The sequence below is a fragment of the Egretta garzetta genome, unplaced genomic scaffold, assembly GCF_000687185.1.
Source record: "Egretta garzetta isolate BGI_Z169 unplaced genomic scaffold, ASM68718v1 scaffold117, whole genome shotgun sequence".
NCBI lineage: Eukaryota > Metazoa > Chordata > Aves > Pelecaniformes > Ardeidae > Egretta > Egretta garzetta.
Genome location: NW_009260479.1, coordinates 1,263,582 through 1,283,057, shown reverse-complemented (window position 1 = coordinate 1,283,057; position 19,476 = coordinate 1,263,582). Strand labels below are relative to the sequence as shown.

At 42.1% G+C, this 19,476-nt stretch overlaps 1 protein-coding gene across 1 annotated transcript in view; it reads right to left on the bottom strand.

Moving 5' to 3' along the window:
- CRHR2 (corticotropin releasing hormone receptor 2) overlaps positions 1-19,476 on the bottom strand; it is a 120,226-nt gene that overhangs the window by 59,338 nt on the left and 41,412 nt on the right. Inside the window, exons 3-4 of the mRNA XM_009644064.1 lie at positions 15,429-15,514; positions 7,913-8,019 (exon numbers count right to left, since the gene is read on the bottom strand). Coding sequence (XP_009642359.1) covers positions 7,913-8,019; positions 15,429-15,514 — 193 coding nt within the window. The remainder of the gene's footprint in view (positions 1-7,912; positions 8,020-15,428; positions 15,515-19,476) is intronic.

The following is a 19,476-nucleotide window of genomic DNA, read 5'->3' as shown; positions in this document are numbered from 1 at the left end:
AAAGCAAAAAAAAAAGCCATAAATGGCATGGAGTGGGAAGAATACCTAACAGCAAGTTATTTCCCAGGCTCTGTGCCTGTCATAGCCTATTTGCTTTCATCCACATGGAGGCCTCCCCTGAGGTCCTCATGGTTTCCCCTGCATGCTCACGTTCAATCACTGCATATATTCTGGTACTAATGCTTACAGATGGGAAAAACAGCTGGGGAGGTTGGCAGGGAAAATGAACTTCTTGGTGGTAGTTGCCTGGGGAAATAAAAATATTCCCACAGGAAATGCAAGGGGCAGTTGCAAGGGAAGAATGAAACCCTGGAAGAGAGCAATAGCTTTATTATGAGGATGGGGGTGAAATGCTCAGGTGAAGAGGAGAAGCAGCAGCTTCCAGTAGTGTTTAGGATGTGTATAGACCCTAAAACCAAACCCATTGTGGAACCAGCTGTGCTCCACTAAGCCTTTTCCAAAGCCTCCTCCTCCTGCCTTCAAGCCAATTTTTAATCGCAGGACACAGGGCGTTCTGCCCGCTTTAGACACAAAGGCTTAAAGCACTGATGTTGCTAGGGTTGGGAAGATGCGGCCAAGACGACACAGAACTGGACCACAGGCAGGACAGCCCTGGGGCAGGAGCAGGCCGACTGTGTTCACTGTCAGTGTCTGCGCCCAGCGCTGTCTGGCAGCGTAGCATGGGGAAAAGGGATCAAAAATGGCCCTCTGCAAACTACCCGTGAGCTTTCTGACAGTGACCATCGCGGGTAACTATAGGGCACTGCATCAGCCTGCGCTTTGTTCCGAGTCGGCGTACAAAGAGAAATGTCGCCCCTAGGAACTACGTGGTTAAATATGGGCTAACCGAAACCCAGTCGGTCGATGCTCCAGTCTAAGAATTTCGTTCCAATCTTGACTGTGCAATCAGCTCTTCCACTGGAGAAAATTCCTCTGTTATTTTCACAGGAGCGACAAAGTCAGATACAGATGACTTCATTCAGTACAGCATGTGCTTGTGGTTTAGCTGGTTGAAAAAAGATTTAAGAATCTGCTCTAATTTGCTTTGCTAAACGGAGGTCAGATGTCAGTCATTTTTGTACTGAACAGGAAACGGGGCTGTAAATTATCTTTTTAGCAGGAGCTACCTTGCAGCTCAGGTTTTAGTACCCCATAACAAACTTGCTTTAGAGTAGCAGGGGTCCGGTATGTGGCTGCAGCCCTCTGGGGTTTATCGAAGACATTGCCCCGTTGACACAGGTTGCAGTGATCGGTCCAGACTGTGGAAGGCTGAATGTTTTCTAAGAGCGACCATTGCAGCTGGATTGCACAAATTAGAGTCAGGACTTCAGAAGCCAAACACTGAGAGCTGGTAACGGGTGATCAGGCTTACAGCTACTGTTTGGGAAATTTAAGAGTGCACAGAATGTCCTCATTCATAATCCCCGTGTGGGGTTATACAAAAAATATCTGAAAGAAAATGAATTTAAATGAGCAGCAAGGGAATTCAGGGGTTATGGCTTTTTGCCTTTAACACAATTAGCAATGCTTATTAAATTATCTACCTTTGCAGACACTGTGTGGATAAACCAAGGGGGAAAGTCTGAGGCACTGATGCTGCTGTTTACACCCTCCTTGGCCTCACTTCCACCAACACATAGTGCAAAATATTGCATTGTTTTTGAGTATTTGGCCAAGAATTCAGGAAAGACCATATAGGATCATTCAGAGCCTGCTCTTTCCAAATACCTATTCCTGTGCTTGGTCTAAATTCTTTAGCCTCATGGTGCTCTCACTGTGGGTGCAGAAATGTTTCCAGCGGTTCAACCTGGGCACCTCTCCCAGGAAGCTGCTGTTTCCGTAACATGCAGAGGCAGTCCACGTGCTAGCAGGAGTGTACATGCCCCATTTGGGGGTGACACAAATTGGGGATTTCCCACGTCTCTTGTGCTTTACTTGGCAGAGTAATGTGAAGCAGCAGGGTTCATCTTTTAGGTTAGACAGAAGAGAAGGTGGCTGGGTGCTGAACAACTCCAGTGGAGTTAGTGAGGGATGTAGGTGTGCAATGCCTTGGATGAAAACTGAAGTTGAACCATTTAGTACTTGAATGCTTGCAGGTGTATTTGTAGTGGGTAACTAAACATCTTCTCTGATTCTCCTTCCCAGAGATGACTCAGGACATGTTCTTTTTTGAATTAAATTGCACACCCGAGCATGATCAATATCTAAACTGTAAAGACCAAACTTTACTTTCTTCCTTTCTCTGAAACCTTGGAAGAGTTGCAAGGCTTGCTCCACTGTTCCCAAAAACATCATCATCTAAAGGAGACCAGAGCACAGACAAGTTTTAGCTTGTCAGTCAACAAAAATCTAATCTTGCACAGAGCAGTTCTATTACCAGAATTTAAACAAGTTAGTGTCCATCTCCAAAAACTGCTTCACATCTAAAATCTTGGCAATGACACAGAGATATACAACTAGGAACATATTTCAAGCACGGGATAGGAAGTGGCCTCCTGATCCTCCAAAACCCCGGTCAATAAAGTCATTGAGTAAAAATCCTTCATAAATTCCTGAAACGCTAGTTTAACTCAAGTTAAATTTTCCTGCGTTACATTGCTCCTGGACTGCTCTGCTTTGTGGGCTGGAAATCATCCTCTAATATCCACTCACGAGTTTATCTGTAGAGCGCCTATACCCATTTCTTCTTGCACTAACATTGTCCTTGACTGCAAGTAGCTCTTCAGTTTCTAGTGTTTATCCAGCAGTGATGTATTTATAGGCAGCAATAATACTCCTTGCCAGCCTTCATATTTCTAGGCTACAATACTGCTATTTCAGATGCAGCTTTTGAAACCTTCCACACTTTAAGAATATAGCTCTCTGGGCACACTTTTAATTACTGGTATTATTTCACGACTTCAGGAGGGCTTTGCTGTCCTCTGTGGGTTTTGCTCTAGGTAGGCTCTATAAAAGGAATCTAAAGAACAAGTCACACAGATATGAGATGGGAGAGGGGTGAGTAAAGGCAGCGGGAAGCAAAGACATTGGTCTAAGGATAATCGATAGGAAATGTGTTTCTGTCCATTAACTGAGTTTGTGAGATGAGATGCTTCCCATGACTCCAAGCAGTACCGGCACTTCAGATATTATGTGTTCAACGAAGACCACCTCATTGCATATGAGCTTATTTACAGACCTCCACTGTTTTCATTCCTGCCTTGCTTTGAGAACTTTACTATGGACTGTCACGGGTTAGGACAGAGTGCTGTCTCCAAACCTATAGCCATTGCACCCACCGAATACATGCTCTGCAATTACTGGTATTTATGATGAAGTTTAACAAATGCCGTGTGCCTGAATCACTATTTAAGGCTCTGCAATTCTAAGTGGCAGACAGAATAGACTTAACTAGGCTAGGTGGAAAGCCAGGAGGTGAAGGGGAAAATGGAGCCCTGACATGAACTGATGAATTCGGTTACTTGATGCTCTGTCCTGGGTCTTGCTCTTTTTCCTCTTGCTCCAGGACAGAAAGGTATGTCTGGGAGGACTGTGCCTTACATCTGGAGCCTGCTCTGCTCTAATCACATCAGATTCCGCATGACTTCTAAGTGCAAACCAGTACTAATTGTGCAGGTCACCTACCTGCTTGATCTATCCTCAGTATCTAGACTCTCATAGGTGTCAGATCACTTTGCTCTATGAAACCTACGCTGTATGGATGCTCTACATGTCTTCTGACAGGTTTCTAAAGGTCATTTAATAAAACTCTTCCATTCTTACTAACAGAGGCCTGCAGCAGCAGTCTCACCAAGTGCACTCCAGGATGAAGATCAAGAGGCAGTTCAAAGGAGTTTGGAACAGGGGAGGATAAAGGAAAGTAGACCTTCCTCTCTTAAAAGATGGGAGATGATTGTGGAGGGGGGAAGAAAAAAAAGTGACTATTTCATGAAAAAAAAGTTTCACTCTCTTGGGAGAAAAAAATATGTGAGTTTTAGGAAATCTGGCTACAATCACGAGAAAGAAAGGAGACACTGACTCAGGCCTATGAAAAAAAAATCAGATATTTTAAAGAGGAAATATAAAAAGGCAAATTTAGGGGCAACAAGAAAGCAAAGGTTCCCTTGAAACCTCAATGTGCTTTTGTTACCACCATACTAGCGACAAAAGATGTTATGCCAATGTTTGTGGGTTTGTTTTTTTCAGAGCCGCCTTTATCCAGCATCCTGTGCAGAAGGACGTATCATTTTTAATCTTCAGCCTATCTTCCTTTCAGCACCATCCTTCTTTATTGGATTCAAAACTCAGCAGGGACTTAGATATTTCCCAGGACAAATACCTGTCTTCCTGTTACTTCTTCTTCTGCATAAATAAATCATCTTCTGATTGAATCCAGTCAGGTCACTGCTGGCCATGGCCAGGACAGTGTTTAATAACAAGTCAGGAGTTCTACAAAGGACTCTTATTCCACCTCAGAGGCTGGTATAACAGCACACTAACAAAGAAAAAGCCAGGACAAAGCAATTGGGGTTTCTGCATTATCAGCAACAGTAAAGGAAAAATATGAAATATGATTCAAAAGAACAAAAGAAGTGATTTAATACTTTTTTTTTTTTTTTTTCCCTTCAGCTTGATAGATATTACTGATAGCAGGGTTCCTCCTATGGAAAATTCCTGCTTTACTAATGTGAGAATGGGATTATGTGGGACAATGAGAACCATGTCAGCAGGAGCTGCCTGTGTGCACATGAGGAATGGATCAAACCTTTAGTGCTAATGAGAACACACAGACTATGGGATCCACAGCAGTGCAGATGCATTTAACAATGCCCTGTGAAGTGCCCTTAGCAAATCCCTCCAGACCCTGCCCTGGAGATCAATGCAACTCTAGAGCACGTTCTGTTTATGCACAAATTCTTAATTTTTCCTTCTCAGCTTATTTCTTTTTGTTTGTGTGCTTGTTTTGTTTTGTATTGTAAAGACAGAATGGCTCTTACAGTTTTAAGACCATCTACATTAGACCTTGAGGAACCATCCTTGACTTAGATCTTTAGGAGCTATCTCAATGACTCATTGCCATTCAGTCAATATGCCAACAAAAATCAAGTCCTCTTCCATAAGCTGGGCTTCATTTTTTATTATTTAGGTGCTAAATGAAGTGTTCACTGGCTTATTTTTCATTGCACAGCCAAGAAGGAAGGATTGGTTCATATCTGACAGAACTGGAGAAAACAAGGCTGAATAGGTCTTCGCAGTAAAAGGGAGTTGTGTTGGGGTCTCCTGGCAACACAAACACAGATGGCAGATGATTTCATTACTTGCTGCTACACCTGAGCTTTCTGTTCCTCAAAATATCTTTTGGAGTACGGTTCCTTAGAGTTTAGGGCAGTAGAATGTTTCTACTGGCGTGGAGGGTGGGTTGTGAATGGAGGACAGAGGTTTGCATCAGGAACTGAGGAAGACATGAACTGGGGACAAGATGACATAGGATAGATTTGGAAGAACAGTGACTAGATCCAGTTCTTTCCCCTTCCAACTTCAGTATAACTGAGGACTAAGCTTCCCATCAACACAGCAGCTACCTGGGCTGAGGCAGCAACATTAACAGTGAAGCTCATCTCCAAAAGCAGGACATCCATCTCACTAGTTGTTCATCAAAGCAATACTCTTTGCTATGCCAACCACAAATTTAACCTGTGGGAGAACCCTCAGCCTTCCTAGCAGCTATGTTCCAATACAGCAGTGTGCTCCAGTCCCTTCATTCAGACAGGACTGCCCTTGGGACTCCATCTGCACTGACAGAGCAAAGGGAAATCAAGCTGGTGATAGGTGAGAAGCATGAAAATATGGAGCAATTGTAGAACTTGAGCCTTCCTGGAGGTCTCCTCTAACTTCTCTGTCAGCACATACTCATGAAGTGAGGTAGATGGGCGGAGTGGGGGAGGAATAAGGAACTGATATATTTCTACTTTGGGTCAAGATGTGGGACTATCAGATCTAGACTTCAGGGTCTTCTATTGCTTTTTTAGCCAGGAATTATCTAAATTGCACCCAGTTAGTAGATGCCTTCTTTCATCCAAACTAAAATAGGGAAAAAGCCCCAAATAATGGGACTCAGTCACCAAAACTGATTTGCCCTTGGGACACTTTGAAGAGGTAAGTGTGATGAATATGTGCATAACCTAGAATTTGTGTAGGAGAAATCTGTAATGTAACATGAATCTGGACTGCCTTTATTGGAGCATCTTTAGAACTTCTGAATACATGTGTAACTCTACAGACACTGAGGTAGCTCATGCTGGTTAATGCTGGCTGGACATGAGATTTTTTTTTTTTTTCATCATAAAGTGGGAATTTGAAAAGATGGACTATCTTAATCCACAGCATGTACAGGGAAGTACTTAATTACTGCAGTCATTTTTAATGCTGAAGCTGACTACTAAATCTGAATCTTAAAGTCAAAGTTTAAATGCCAGGAGAACAATTTAAAACCAACAAGGCAGACCACTTCTGTGTTAGAAGCTGGATACATTTATATCATATTATATAATTATTTTTTCATTATTTACTCAAGCATTTATAAAAGATTCAGCATCGAAGCAGATAATATAGTTACAATGAATAATTTGCATTCTTTATTCAGTGTAAATTAATTCAGGTCTCGAAGCTCTATGGGAATTAGCATTATATGCACAGCAAAAAGGTTGAAATGAAAGTTTAAACTGATGCACCATAAATGTTCCCACTGAATGTTTTAAGCTTATTTTTTTTTCTTCCTATTAGCATAGATTATTCTGTTTATAGACGCTGAGGTGGAAAAAGATTCCTGTTGCTAATAAGAAAGACCCTCTTGTTAGGAATGCTCAAGAGGAAGACTTTGTAAGGATGCTCCACTCCAGGAAAGCAGTAATTCTTTCACTTAGGTCACTGTCAATCATCGTGTTGTAATCCTGTGAGGGGGGAGACCTCCACTTGTTTCTCCTCTGCTATTAGTAAAGATTTTTTTCAAGGATTATCATTGCATAGCACTCAGTGCAGTTGATTCTAAGTTCAGGTTGAACGCTCCTAGACAAGACAGCACAAGTAGTACTGAAATACCAGCCAGGTAATCTAAGAAATAATACAGAAAAATCCAACCAGGCCACTCCTGTTAAAATATATTCCTGTGATTCAGGCTGTGTATGTACAATACATATGATGACTGATACAGCTCTACTTATTACTTTCCACAAAGTTTCCTTCCCTCCTGCCCTTTCTCTTCTCCCTGTAGACCCAACTCTTCTTCACAGACTTTCTTTCACTGACCTATCCATTTGACCTGACAATGTACCACGGAACCAGGGGAGGGAAGTGTTTCTATGCTGTTTCATTGATTTGCATTCATCATTTCATGAGCACTGGTGGGCATAAAGCTCCTCTAATGATGTTTCTCTTGTTATTTAAGAAAACTCCTAAGTTCTTTAATGGAAGAAAAATTGAAAGTAACCGAAAGCAAAATGAAAAAAAAAAAATCATTCTATCTCCTTTGGTCTAGATCTGAGCATTATCTGTCAGAGAATGCAAAATTCCTTTTGTTATCATGCAGTGCCTTATATAAAAGAAAACCTGCCCGCAAACCCTGCAACTCGACACACTCAAATCCCAGCTTCCCTTAATGAAGCACTCTGTGCTCACTGAATTTTTTGCTGCATCAATAAATCATGTACAGTTCTCTTCCTGAATACAAATAGGCTTTAGGTCCCATGCACGGAAGCCATCGTTACAGCTCATCCAATGCATCAGTGAATGAAACCATGTATATGCTTGGGAGTGTAAAAGCCATGACCATTTTTCAAGACCATACATGACCAGGACAGTGTTATCAGAGCGCTTGAGTAACCCGGTAAGTGTCACACACCCAACCAAGTTAGAAGCATGCAAACAGATTACTCACCTCAAGCACAAGAAAAGCATAAAGGCAACTATAAGGGCCCCTACTGATATACAGTGCCCCAGGTAGTTTATGATGAGAGCAATCTTGTAATGGAGCGCATACTTCCTCTGGAGGTAAAGAGATAACATGATTAAATCAGCATGAGTCTCTAAGCACTGACATTAAGGAACAGTTAATCAGTTTAGGAAACAGTAATTACTTTTCTTGACCTTAAAATGATATTATAGCCCCAGGGCTGATGCCTATGTATAAGGCAAACATGCTGCCCAGGCACAGAAGTACAGGCTTGGTTTCATTTCCGTTTTGGATTTGTCCACATTTTCTTAAAAATATAATCAAAAAAGTTATTTTTTCACCCCTTTTTTTCTGTAATTTCTTCAGGATGCCATCCAGAGGGACATTGACATGTTTGAGATGTGGGTCCGTGTGAACCTCATGAAGTTCAACAAGGCCAAGTGCAAGGTCCTGCATGTGGATCAGGGCAATTCAAAACACAAATACAGGCTGGGTAGAGAACGGATTGAGAGCAGCTCTGAAGAGAAGGATCTGGGGGAGTTGGTTGATGAGAAGCTCAATATGACCTGACCCATATCCTGGGCTGAATCAAAAGAAGCGTGACCAGGAGGTTGAGGGAGGTGATTCTGCCCCTCTACTCTGCTCTTGTGAGATCCCACCTGGAGTACTGTGTCCAGCTCTGGGGCCACCAACATAAGAAGGACATGGACCTGTTGGAGCGAGTCCAGAGGAGGGCCACAAAGATGATCAGAGGGATGGAACCCCTATCCTATGAAGACAGGCTGAAGGAGTTGGGCTTGTTCAGCCTGGAGAAGGCACCAGGGAGACCTTATCACAGCCTTCCGGTACCTGAAGGGGGCCTACAAAGAAGCTGGAGAGGGACTTTTTACTAGGGCATGTAGTTATAGAACAAGGGGCAATGGCTTTAAACAGGGTAGATTATAGATATAGGGATATAGATATAGGGAAGAAATTTTTCAGTCTGAGGGTGGTGAGGCACTGGACCAGGTTGCCCAGAGAAGCTGTGGATGCCCCATCCCTGGAAGTGTTCAAGGCCAGGTTGGATGGGGCTTTGAGCAACCTGGTCTAGTGGAAGGGGTCCCTGACCTTGGCCGGGGGGTTGGAACTAGGTGATCTTTAACGTTTCTTCTAACCCAAACCATTCTATGATTCTATGATTCTATGATTTCTTATTTTCATTATTATGCTATTTTAAAACTTTGTCATTTTAGGGTGACAAAGCTACCAAAGACACATCTCACAGTTCCAAAAGTTATAAAACAATATTTTGTTAGGAAACTGCATGGTCTTAATGAGCCAGGTTATGCTACTTTTCATACTCAAATGGTTTGGTTTTCATACAAAAATGAATCAGTTGTCAGTAAGAATAAATAATAAGACCTTTCCATACAGGCAGATTTTTCTCTGGAGGTACGTTCCTTGCAAGCCACAATCATTATCTTTCAAACTGAGGGCAGAACAAATGCAGACTGAAAGAGCTGGAATCATAGAATGATAGAATCAGTTAGGTTGGAAAAGACCTTTAAGATCATCAAGTCCATCCGTTAACCTAACCCTGCCATCCCACCACTAAACCCTGGCCCTAAGCAAATCTGCTTAGGGAATCTGCTGGTGTCCTTTCAGTTTTGAGAGAGCCTGATGAACTAGAGATCCTGTTGGTTTTAGCAGCAACCCAGGTATGTGGTGAAGCTTAATGTATTAGTGTGTATTTCCTAGGATGCTGAGGAGATTATTGGCAGGTTCTTGATCCTGTTAGCAAAACAATAAGTACAAAAGTGCACCATGTACATCAGTGAATTTAGAGATGTGACCAAAATTTGACTGTGGACTAACTGGAACATTGTTTCTTGGTGGTCTGCTGCTGGTTTCAGAGAAAAGAGAAGACTCTCCTCTCTTTGCCTGATGCACAGGAAGAAGTAGAAAAACACTATTCAGGTAAATACTGAAGCTGGTAAAAAATTGATGGAGGTTTGCTACTTAAAGAATAAACTGCCCTGAAAAACAGATATTTATTTATTTGTTAGGTTTGGCATTTGTTTCTTTTCACGATAAGCAGATCTTTTCCCACTTTGGGATGTTGTCCTCCTTCAGAAGAATGAGACCTTTGAAAAATAACCACCTAAATTTCCTCCTTTGTGATAAAAATATAGAAGTAATATCCTACAAATGACAGTAGTTTTCTAATTTTGGTTGAACTTCCTTTGTTTCATTTTTTTTCTATTAAGTTCCCTTAACGTTTTATTCCAGTCAAAGGAATTTGTCAGTGAATGAATGTTTGGATGAAAGTACAACCAGCAGCTGTAGTTAATTTGTTCCATTGTTCTGTGAAGATAGCATCTACCAGAACTTTGCCAGAGAGAGAGCATGCCCTCTTGGAGTCATTTTCATGATGAAATCTAACTATATCTTCAGCACATGGAGTAATGTGCTGTTTCTGGACAGAACTCAACCATGTAAGGTATTTTTAAGTCTATTATAAAATCCCCTAAAATAAACTGCCCCATGGACAGGCCCATTTTCTCAATAGCCTTGAGGAGAAAAAAAAAACAAAACCAAAACCAAAACCCCATAAGATCTGAATTGCACACTGAGTTTTATTTATCCTTAAGTCACAGGGACACCTAAAGGGGAGGAAAACACACTTGAACTGATGTGCCTACCTGAAATGCAATGTTCAGATAGTGCCCTGGTAAACTGCCTTGCTTATTTACTTTCCCACTTAATTCATAGAATCATTGATTCATAGAATATCTCAAGTTGGAAGAGAACCATAAGCATCATCAAGCGCCACTCCCTGCTTCTTGCAGGGCTACTGAAAACTCAACCATATGACTAAGAGTGTCACCCAGAATTGCTCATGTAATGCTAGAAATCTTCTAGAAGATGACAATGTTTCTCCCAGGCCAAGGATCCCGCTCTTTGAATCTGACCCTTCAGCTCCCTCCTTTGGTTCCTAACTCCTAACCAGGTATGGTTCAAAATGTGTGAAAATTAATTGGAAAAAAATGTAATTAAGCTCCTCTTTGATGCATTGATGCTGAAGGAAAAACAGGCATGACTTTTATTTCTTCTCTTGCTGACACTAACAAGGTTTCCTGAAGGCAAATTCAAATATCGTAGACAAGAACTGCCTCAGTGCCTATGAAAAACTAAGCTGACAGGGTGGCAAGATCACTTTCCACCAGCCTACATGCAATCTGTAACTCTGGTAGAATTGGAGACAACACCTTCAGGGCTGAAAAACACGTGCCCAGAATCAGTCATGTGTTGGCCAAAGCTCAGTTCATGTAAAATACTTGCATAACTCTCTTCTGTCTCACCCTCTTGAAGACTGATCCATTAAAATGGTAACAACCTTCTACTGTTACCCAATATTCCTCTGCTTCCAAGAAGATATTTCAATCCACAGATTTAAATCCTATTCAGGCTTAGGAGGAGGGTCATTTCATTAGGAAGGAGATAGAACAGGAGATGGTGTGGACACTCTTTTAGCCTTGCTCTCTGGACCATGGCAGGTCACGCCACTGGAGTTGTCTTCCATGCTGTACCTTATGCACAAACAACCATGCTACACTGGGCTCCCTGCAGCCAGATTTCAGGCTAATGATGGAGTCATTCTGTCTAGAGGACTTTTTACTTTGCTTTAGCTCAGACGTGACTGCTAAACTGTCCAAACCAAATCAGCTAATGATTTGAACCAATAACCACCTAATGACAGCACTCTTAGCTCTCCAGGTGACAAGGACGTCAATCCCTCTAACAGAACTTCCTGACAGGCCCTCCCAGTGTTTACAGCACATGTCTTCCTGCAAGGCCCTGCGATCCATTCCCAGTTCAGTCACTTTAGACTTCTTCCTGTTGCCAGGATGATCTCATCACCAGCACAGTTTAAAGACACCATATCTCTTCTCTAAAGGCTTTCAGAAGCAACTTGGAAGCATCTTTGTCATCCAAGATGCCTCTGAGTTCACTTTCCTGCTTTCCTGTTCTGAGCCAGCTGGAAGCTGGGTAGCTGTGGCTAATGTGACTGTGCAGGATACATTAACTTAAGCCCAGCATGGTGCTAACTCAGCTACACAGCTTGAAGCCACCTCAAAACATTACCAGAACCAAATTCATATCCAGATACCATAGACCACATAGACAAGACCAAAGTTCCTAGTTTATAGCTCTTCTTGGAGCCTAAGATGTATTTTTTGCTGCCTGAGACTCTCATTTATCTTCTAACAAGAGCACAGGTTTGAGCCAGATGCAGCAAAGGATCCTTTGACACAGGAGCATGTAGGCTGAGTAGAAGCTTTCCATTTGTCACACGTTATGCCATCAAACAGCCAGTTGGATCAAAATGATTTCTGTACCGATTCCTGTGCCTGGAGAAGGAGCTAACTAATTGCTCAGGGGATGGGATTCAGTCTGATGTTAGGACACCTACGTTTGGGTATCCACCCAACATCTGAACCAATATCTGAAGCAAGGGCTAGAAACAGTTACACACACAGAAGCACCCAGTGGTCCCTGAGGTGCACTCAGGAGACTCTGTGCTTCCTAGCTGGTCCTAGTGACTGAGCTCCACTTGCTGCTGCTAAAGGACACAGGTATTCATAGAATCACTTTGGTTGGAAAAGACCTTTAAGATCATCAACTCTAACTGTTAACCTAACCCTGCCATCCCACCACTAAACCATGTCCCTAAGCACCTCATCTATCCTTCTTTTAAATACCTACAGGGATGAGGACTTGACCACCTCCCTGGGCAGCCCATTCCAGAGCCTGACAACCCTTTGGGTGAAGAAATTTTTTCCTAATGTCTAGAAGGTCTGTGTCACACCGGCCAGATGCATGGAGACACACTGGGGCATTTTAAACTGCACCGCGTAACTACATGCAAGCAACTAGATCCCAGCCAAAGTGGGAACCTAGAGGCAAAAAAGTCCCAGAGCAGAGTTTTTATCAGCTACTGCCACAGGTCTGGACCACAGGTAAAGCAATGATGTATTAAAGTAATCCAATGAATGTGTGTTACAGGAGTTTATGTCCCCTAAGACCGATCCACAGCTGAAAACCCCCCTAAATTTTCCTTGTTACATCACCAACGCTCCGCCATAAAGCATGTAGCACTGGACATGGGGTTGATCTTGAAAAGTCCTGTTCCTGTCCCAGTCACTGCATTCGAAGTCAAACCATGTAATTTTTTAGCACTCTGGCTGCGAGTGGCCAAGCTTGAAAGTAGTGATGTGTTCTGTATTAAAAATAAACATGAAACACAGGGTGTACCTCCTGGCTGATGCTTAACATCTGCTAGGATCAGTCAATAAGTAACAGTAGACCCACATGTGTGCTTGCATCTCACCTTCAATCAAAATGGAGGATTACGGAAATCTGTGGGGATTTTTTTTTTTTTTTTTTGAGATCACAAAGCAACCCAAGTATTTGTCTGTAGCACTGAGCATTATGTGGAGATTTCAAAAATATTCACAAATATTAATATTTGCAAAGCTTGTCGCAAATCTTTAAAGATCTAATAAATGAGTTTTTAAGCTTTTGCAAACAAGGGTGGGAGAACATCTGCGCTTTCAACTGTTTAAGAAACATGCTATTTAGGAGGTTTTAAGCTATCACCATAGCTGCAAAGTTTTTAGAAGCAAAAACAGAGTAAAGGAAATAATCCTGTCCTCTAGTAACAACACTTCTCCAGCCTCTTCAAATAAAACTTCTCTGTATTTGCTTGCGCAGAGATAGCAACTGTTCAAGTCGTGCAGACAAACACATAACGAGTGACATTAAAATACAGCAGCACTTTCCTGAGCTGGTACAGCAGACTGCTAGTATCAGATCAGGTTTCCCATACCAGCTAAACCACATCAAAGACTTTGAGTCTTTACCCAGCTCTGTACCCCATTCTCTAAATCAGCACTGGCTGCTACACCATGCCCCCCCAGCTTGCTTATTTTTAAGCGGGTGGTTTCACAGAAGTGCAAATCCGTTTCGGTCAGAGATGGTCTGCTACCATGGTCTGCTGTCCCCCTCAACCCCATGCTTGCAATCTCTCTGCTTGTGCTGGCCCCAGCACTCCTGCAGTAATGCAGTAAGATGGTTTAGGGAACTGACTAATCCAAAAAATGACCCAGAAAAAGTTAGTTTTTCATTTTAAGTGGGAAAAAAATGTAAGGAGGGGCTGCACTGGGGTGGTCCCAGCTTACATCAGCTTAAATTGCCATGGGAGCCTCTCCTCTATGCTAGACCACCTTGAACGTCTATCAGTCCCTCTGGATGGCAGTCATGCACTGGCACATTTTTTCTTACTTTCTAGAAGCCTCTAGCAAATGGAGGTGGGGGGTGGGTGGGCTACCACCAAATTACCTAGCCAGTGGGTAAGAGTAGGCCTTCCTCAGCAGCTGGTGTGTAGTTATCTGTTTTCTGATTCACTCATCAAAGCCCACATTCAGCAACAACATGGATCTTACAGGATGGATGCTGGGCCACAGCCAAAGCACATCATGACTGTTTTGGGCACAGCAGTAGTCCAGATAGTTCCCGAGTACTAAATCTGGATTAGTTCTGCAAGCAGCCCTCAGCAGGTGAGACCTTGTCTTCCTCCTCTCTGTTTGCAACTGGCATGGCACCATTCCAATGACGGAATGAGTGGACTGAACCCCAAAACATAAACAGGCCTGAGCTGCTGGGCTCCACCCTCGTTCTTAGAGGGGAAAGGCACCTCTGGCAGAGAGACAGCACAAAGCCAATGTGTGCTTGTGTCCTACCATAGCACTCAAAACAGGAGGAAGAGAAAGAGAACATGGCATCAAAGGCTTGAAGGCTTAAACTGTGTGAGGATGAATGTCTATGATGCCTCCAAGAAAAGCTGAGACATTTGACAAGAAAAGGACTTTGCATAATTGCTTGCAGCCTTTCTGAAGGAGCTTAAACCTATATGCTAATTTCATTCTGTAAACTCCTGTATAACGCAAGACTGGCTCAATATTTTAAAGACAGCTGGGACACGAGTCTGCTTTTTATGTATTTTCCTGCTGCTGCCCCTGTACATATTAGCTGAAGGAAAAATGACATTGAGTTCCAGAAAGGCCAGTTGTTGATGAGACCTCAGAAATGGTAGGTGCAGTGTGGAATCAGCTGGTGAAAGTTTATTTTTCAGTGCCAAAGAAGCTTTTGGTCTTATTGTTATTATTACTAACATTTACTGTAGCAGCCGTAGGCTCCGAACAAAGCTAGGAAGGATCTGCATAAACATACATCATCAGGGACAGAGTATAATAAAGCATCCTTTTTTTAAAAACCATCTGAGTAGGGGATATGGGGAGACGATAAGTGATTTGCCTGAATTCACAGTGAGGATTTGTTGCAGAGACAGAAATGGAATCTGTCTCAGAAGTCCCAAATTAGTATGTTAACCTTAAGCTTAGCTTTGCATTCATGTATGCTGAGAAATGTCATTGAGAAGAATGAAGGGAAAAATACAGACCTTGTCATCCAGAATAGGCTCGCACTGAGAGTAGTTTATCTTGGAAGCCCATGTCCCATTGCCCAGGCATTCTCTGTAGGCATTTCCTGGTACAGACCAAAATAAAAGAGAGATGAACACTCTGTGCTGGACTTTAAACAGCCTAGCAACTTCACAGATTTAAGAAAAGGTTGTAGAACAGATTATTCACAAGGTAAGTCAACTTATCCCACCTCTGTGATGACTAGAACAGCCTGCTGAGGAGGGAAGAGGAGAAATAAAGGACATAAACACATCAAGTATTTAAACACGTATTTAAAGATAATTACTGATAATGTTTTCTTACAGCATATGGGTTCAGAAGACAGAAAAGGCATGACAAGAGCATTGCAAGAGAAAGATTAATGTTAGTATAGTCTTAAAAAAGCAGTTAAATGATGTATTCAGAAATGGGCAGGAAAGTTTAGGTCTTCAGTGCTCCATCTAGGAGAAGGATACGTGTACGGTAAACTTATTGCTCTACTCCCCTCCCATTTATCGCACTGTAAACTAGAAGCAACATTCCTGGAGATTCTGATTTTCTAGACTCTTCTGATGCAACAACATTATTGGTAGTACTTCTGCAAAGAACCTGAAGAAGGATCAAGATAACCACATCTCCCAACCCTGGGGCAGGTGGGCTGGGGAGGCCATGCAAGAATGTCTCTGAACAGGTTTCAGAAGTGCCTACACCTAGGGTAGATGTGTTCACCCATCCTCTGTGAGAATGAAGCCACTTCTGATCTTTTCCCAAGGTGCCAGTTCTCCCAGAATGTGAGTGAAAATCACTAATTACTTCACTGAAGCAGAGAGATTTCATGTCTGATTGCAACATTACCCCAAGGAGCTCTGGAAACTGCGTATAGTGATACTGGGGGCGAGGAGGGGCGTTCAATGTCTGGCAAGCACTCCTCTTCATCACAAGGAACTCAGAGAGAAAAACTATGCAGTTTTGCTGTACAAACTACCTTCCTCCACCCATCAAAAGCACATCCAAGCTCAAGCAATAGGTTTTTTCCATGCTTATTTTGAACTGTGTCTTAGAAACAAGAAAATTAAAATAAAACAGGAAATTCAGAAAGATCCCCGAAGGACACATAAAAACAACTTCCTAAAGAACTCTTCATGATGTTCTTGTTGCCCTTTACCCAGTTTCTTCTTGGGCCTTTTCCATGATCATTCAGTGACAGTTCAGCACCCAGCCATCAGGAAAATAAGATGTCAAATACAAGCATCAGACTGAACATTTCTAAAAGTGCTGTTGAGAACAGCCATTGAAAAAGGTAGCAAGACTTTTGAAAAGGTGCTTTTTCCTACAGCGAAAGAAAGTCCACATGGAAAACAGCAAGGAACGGTTCACCCAGATGTTCCAGATTACCCCGTATCCATACAGATCACTGAATTTCATACTGCTATTGTCTATTTGTATTTTTTCACTGATTTTTCTCGGAGTGACAAGTCCAAATTAAAAAAAAAAACAAACTAGTAACATTTGGGTCAACTACAGAAACATGTGCTAAAGGTTAAGGACCTCAGTTTCCATTTCTGTCACTAGTTCACAGACAATTCACATACTTCCCTCTCTTTCTTACTGGAGAATCTGGTATAGACTGCCATTTTCTGTGCATTTTTTTGGTGCCATTTTCCCCTGAAGGCTAAACAGGTGATTAGACTTCTTTTCTCACTGCTCTGTTTATTATTATTCGACATCCTAAGCTAAATATGTCTCGGTGCATCTTTTACCCCCTTTCTCTGAGACCAGGTTTGAGTAGGTTTCAGGTGGTCGGATCCGAGTTACATCCCTGAAAGCCCTTGTATTTGGCCCCTCCTTCTGGCCAGTGCTGAAGCTCTCTGTGCAGAATGGTTGCTGATGGTAGCAAACATCTGACTCTCCAGACAACACGTGGGAAGCTTTGGTGCCTAGTTGGATATTGAATCCCTCTTCCAGGATAGTGCTCATAAGAAATCCTTGTTTTATTCATCCTGACTCTCCCTTTCCCTCACCATATCTTTCCAGCTTGGGTGTGGAGACCACAAACACAATCAACACTGAGATGCTTAGAACATCCAACTGGGTCTACATAAGTACCTGGGAGGAAAAGGCATATTTGAATCAAGGAGTTATTTATCCACGCAAAAGGAAAACCACTCTTCTTTTTCTGACTTCCCTCTACATGAGAAATCAATAGAAAATGAAAATAGCTTGAAGCTGGGTGAAAGAGAAGGGGACTGTCAAAACTAGGGAAAGGAGACAAACCATGTATTCTACCTTATCAGGCCATGATGCCTCTGTCTCCTGCACTACATCTTCCCTGCTCATTAAAACCTTGTTTTCAGAAGGATAACTGTGTGTCTCATGTTTTTTGTCCAAAAGAATTATTAGAGCACAGATCACCATCAGCAAAGCAAGATTGAGTGTAATGAATGTCATCCATTTCCAGCTCTGTTTTGATATGCAACTCCTCCGCTTAGAATATTAGGAGCCATAAAATGTGCCCCTGAGCTCTCTTTCAGTGCAAATGCAGGAATCCTGTACAACATCCACATCAAAACAATTCTTTGAGAAACAGTGATCTGGGTTTATGAGCTGTCACACCAGACTCTTACATGGTGAGTATCTGAACAAGGGAAGGAAAAAATCAAACTCTTGAATTTCTCTAGTCCAGAATCTCCTCCAGTATCAGCCACTTCTCAGAAACAAAAGCAGCAGATAGATCTGACTTCTGGGAATCTCTCATTCCAAACTCCAGTAATTGTAAGTAATTTATACTTCAAAGCAAAGGTCTTCTTTCTTTATTCCAAATGCCTTACAGCATTAGTTCTAATAGCCAGGTGGAAACAAGTTTCTAAGCATAGTGAATATATTTTAATATATCTATTTCAATAACATTATACAGCTCTTTTACCCACTGCTTTAAAGGAGAAATACCTGATTAGTGAGTGAGGTAATATTAGAGAGTAAGGGCCTCACTGCAGGCTTCTGGAAGAGGCAACTCTTGTTTATGCACAGGTGAAACCCATGGACTCTACATAGTGAGCCTAGCATTTCTTGGAGACATTGGACCAATCGCATATGCACTGGACAGAGGTTCACTGCCTTCACAGGCAGTCAGCCACATCTGGCATGTGCTGAGCTTCCTGTGTGTGCTTGTGTATCTCTGCACAAAAGACCCTGGATAAAATTATGGCGACTTCAAACAATCGTCTTAGTATTTTTCATAGCAGCAACCAGCTGCTTCATAGCATCCCTGCTTACCGTCAAAAGCAGCACAGAGAAGATGAAAAAATAACAGACACTGGACTTGGTGACAGGCTGAGTCACTGGGACAGGCAGAGTTGTAGCAGTGATCAAAGCAGCAAAGAGATGCCAAAAAGATGACAGACACATTGGTTCTACGAAAGACAGCAATGGAAGATAACATGTCCCCTGGCTTCAGAGTATGTAAAGGAAGAGAAGAGGGAAACCAACAATCAGTGATCTTACCAAGAGACTTCTATAATCTCTTTGGTGATTGAACATGCTGAGGAATATTCCTTCTCACCTGGTTTTCCAATGAGAACTGGGATTAATGTGCTTTGTGCTAGAAGCATTCTTGCCCTTTGCTTTAAAGCACTGTGTACAGAAAGAGATTGGATTAAGTTCAGTTTTTCTTAACTATTGTCATGAAGAATAATGGGAAAATGGAAGAGTCATGATGGAGAACTCCATTGTAGAAACAAACAATGAACACCCAGGCAGAAAAGAACAATTACATGATCTTTCTAGGGCAACAACAGCTAATGAGAGCTATTAGAACTATTTCTTTTTTTCCTAGTTAAAAAAAAAAAAAAAAGAAGTGTCAATTTTCATTTCCTTAGACAAATGGCATACTGAAGAACTCAGTATAAATCCTCTTCTTATTATTCCTCCTTCCTTCCTGACTTCATTCTAAACAACTGATACACAAAATAAAGAGATTTTTTTTGGTGGTTATAACTTGTGGTTATTCGTGCTCTGTGTGCACTTGCACCCATATAATACAACTGGACA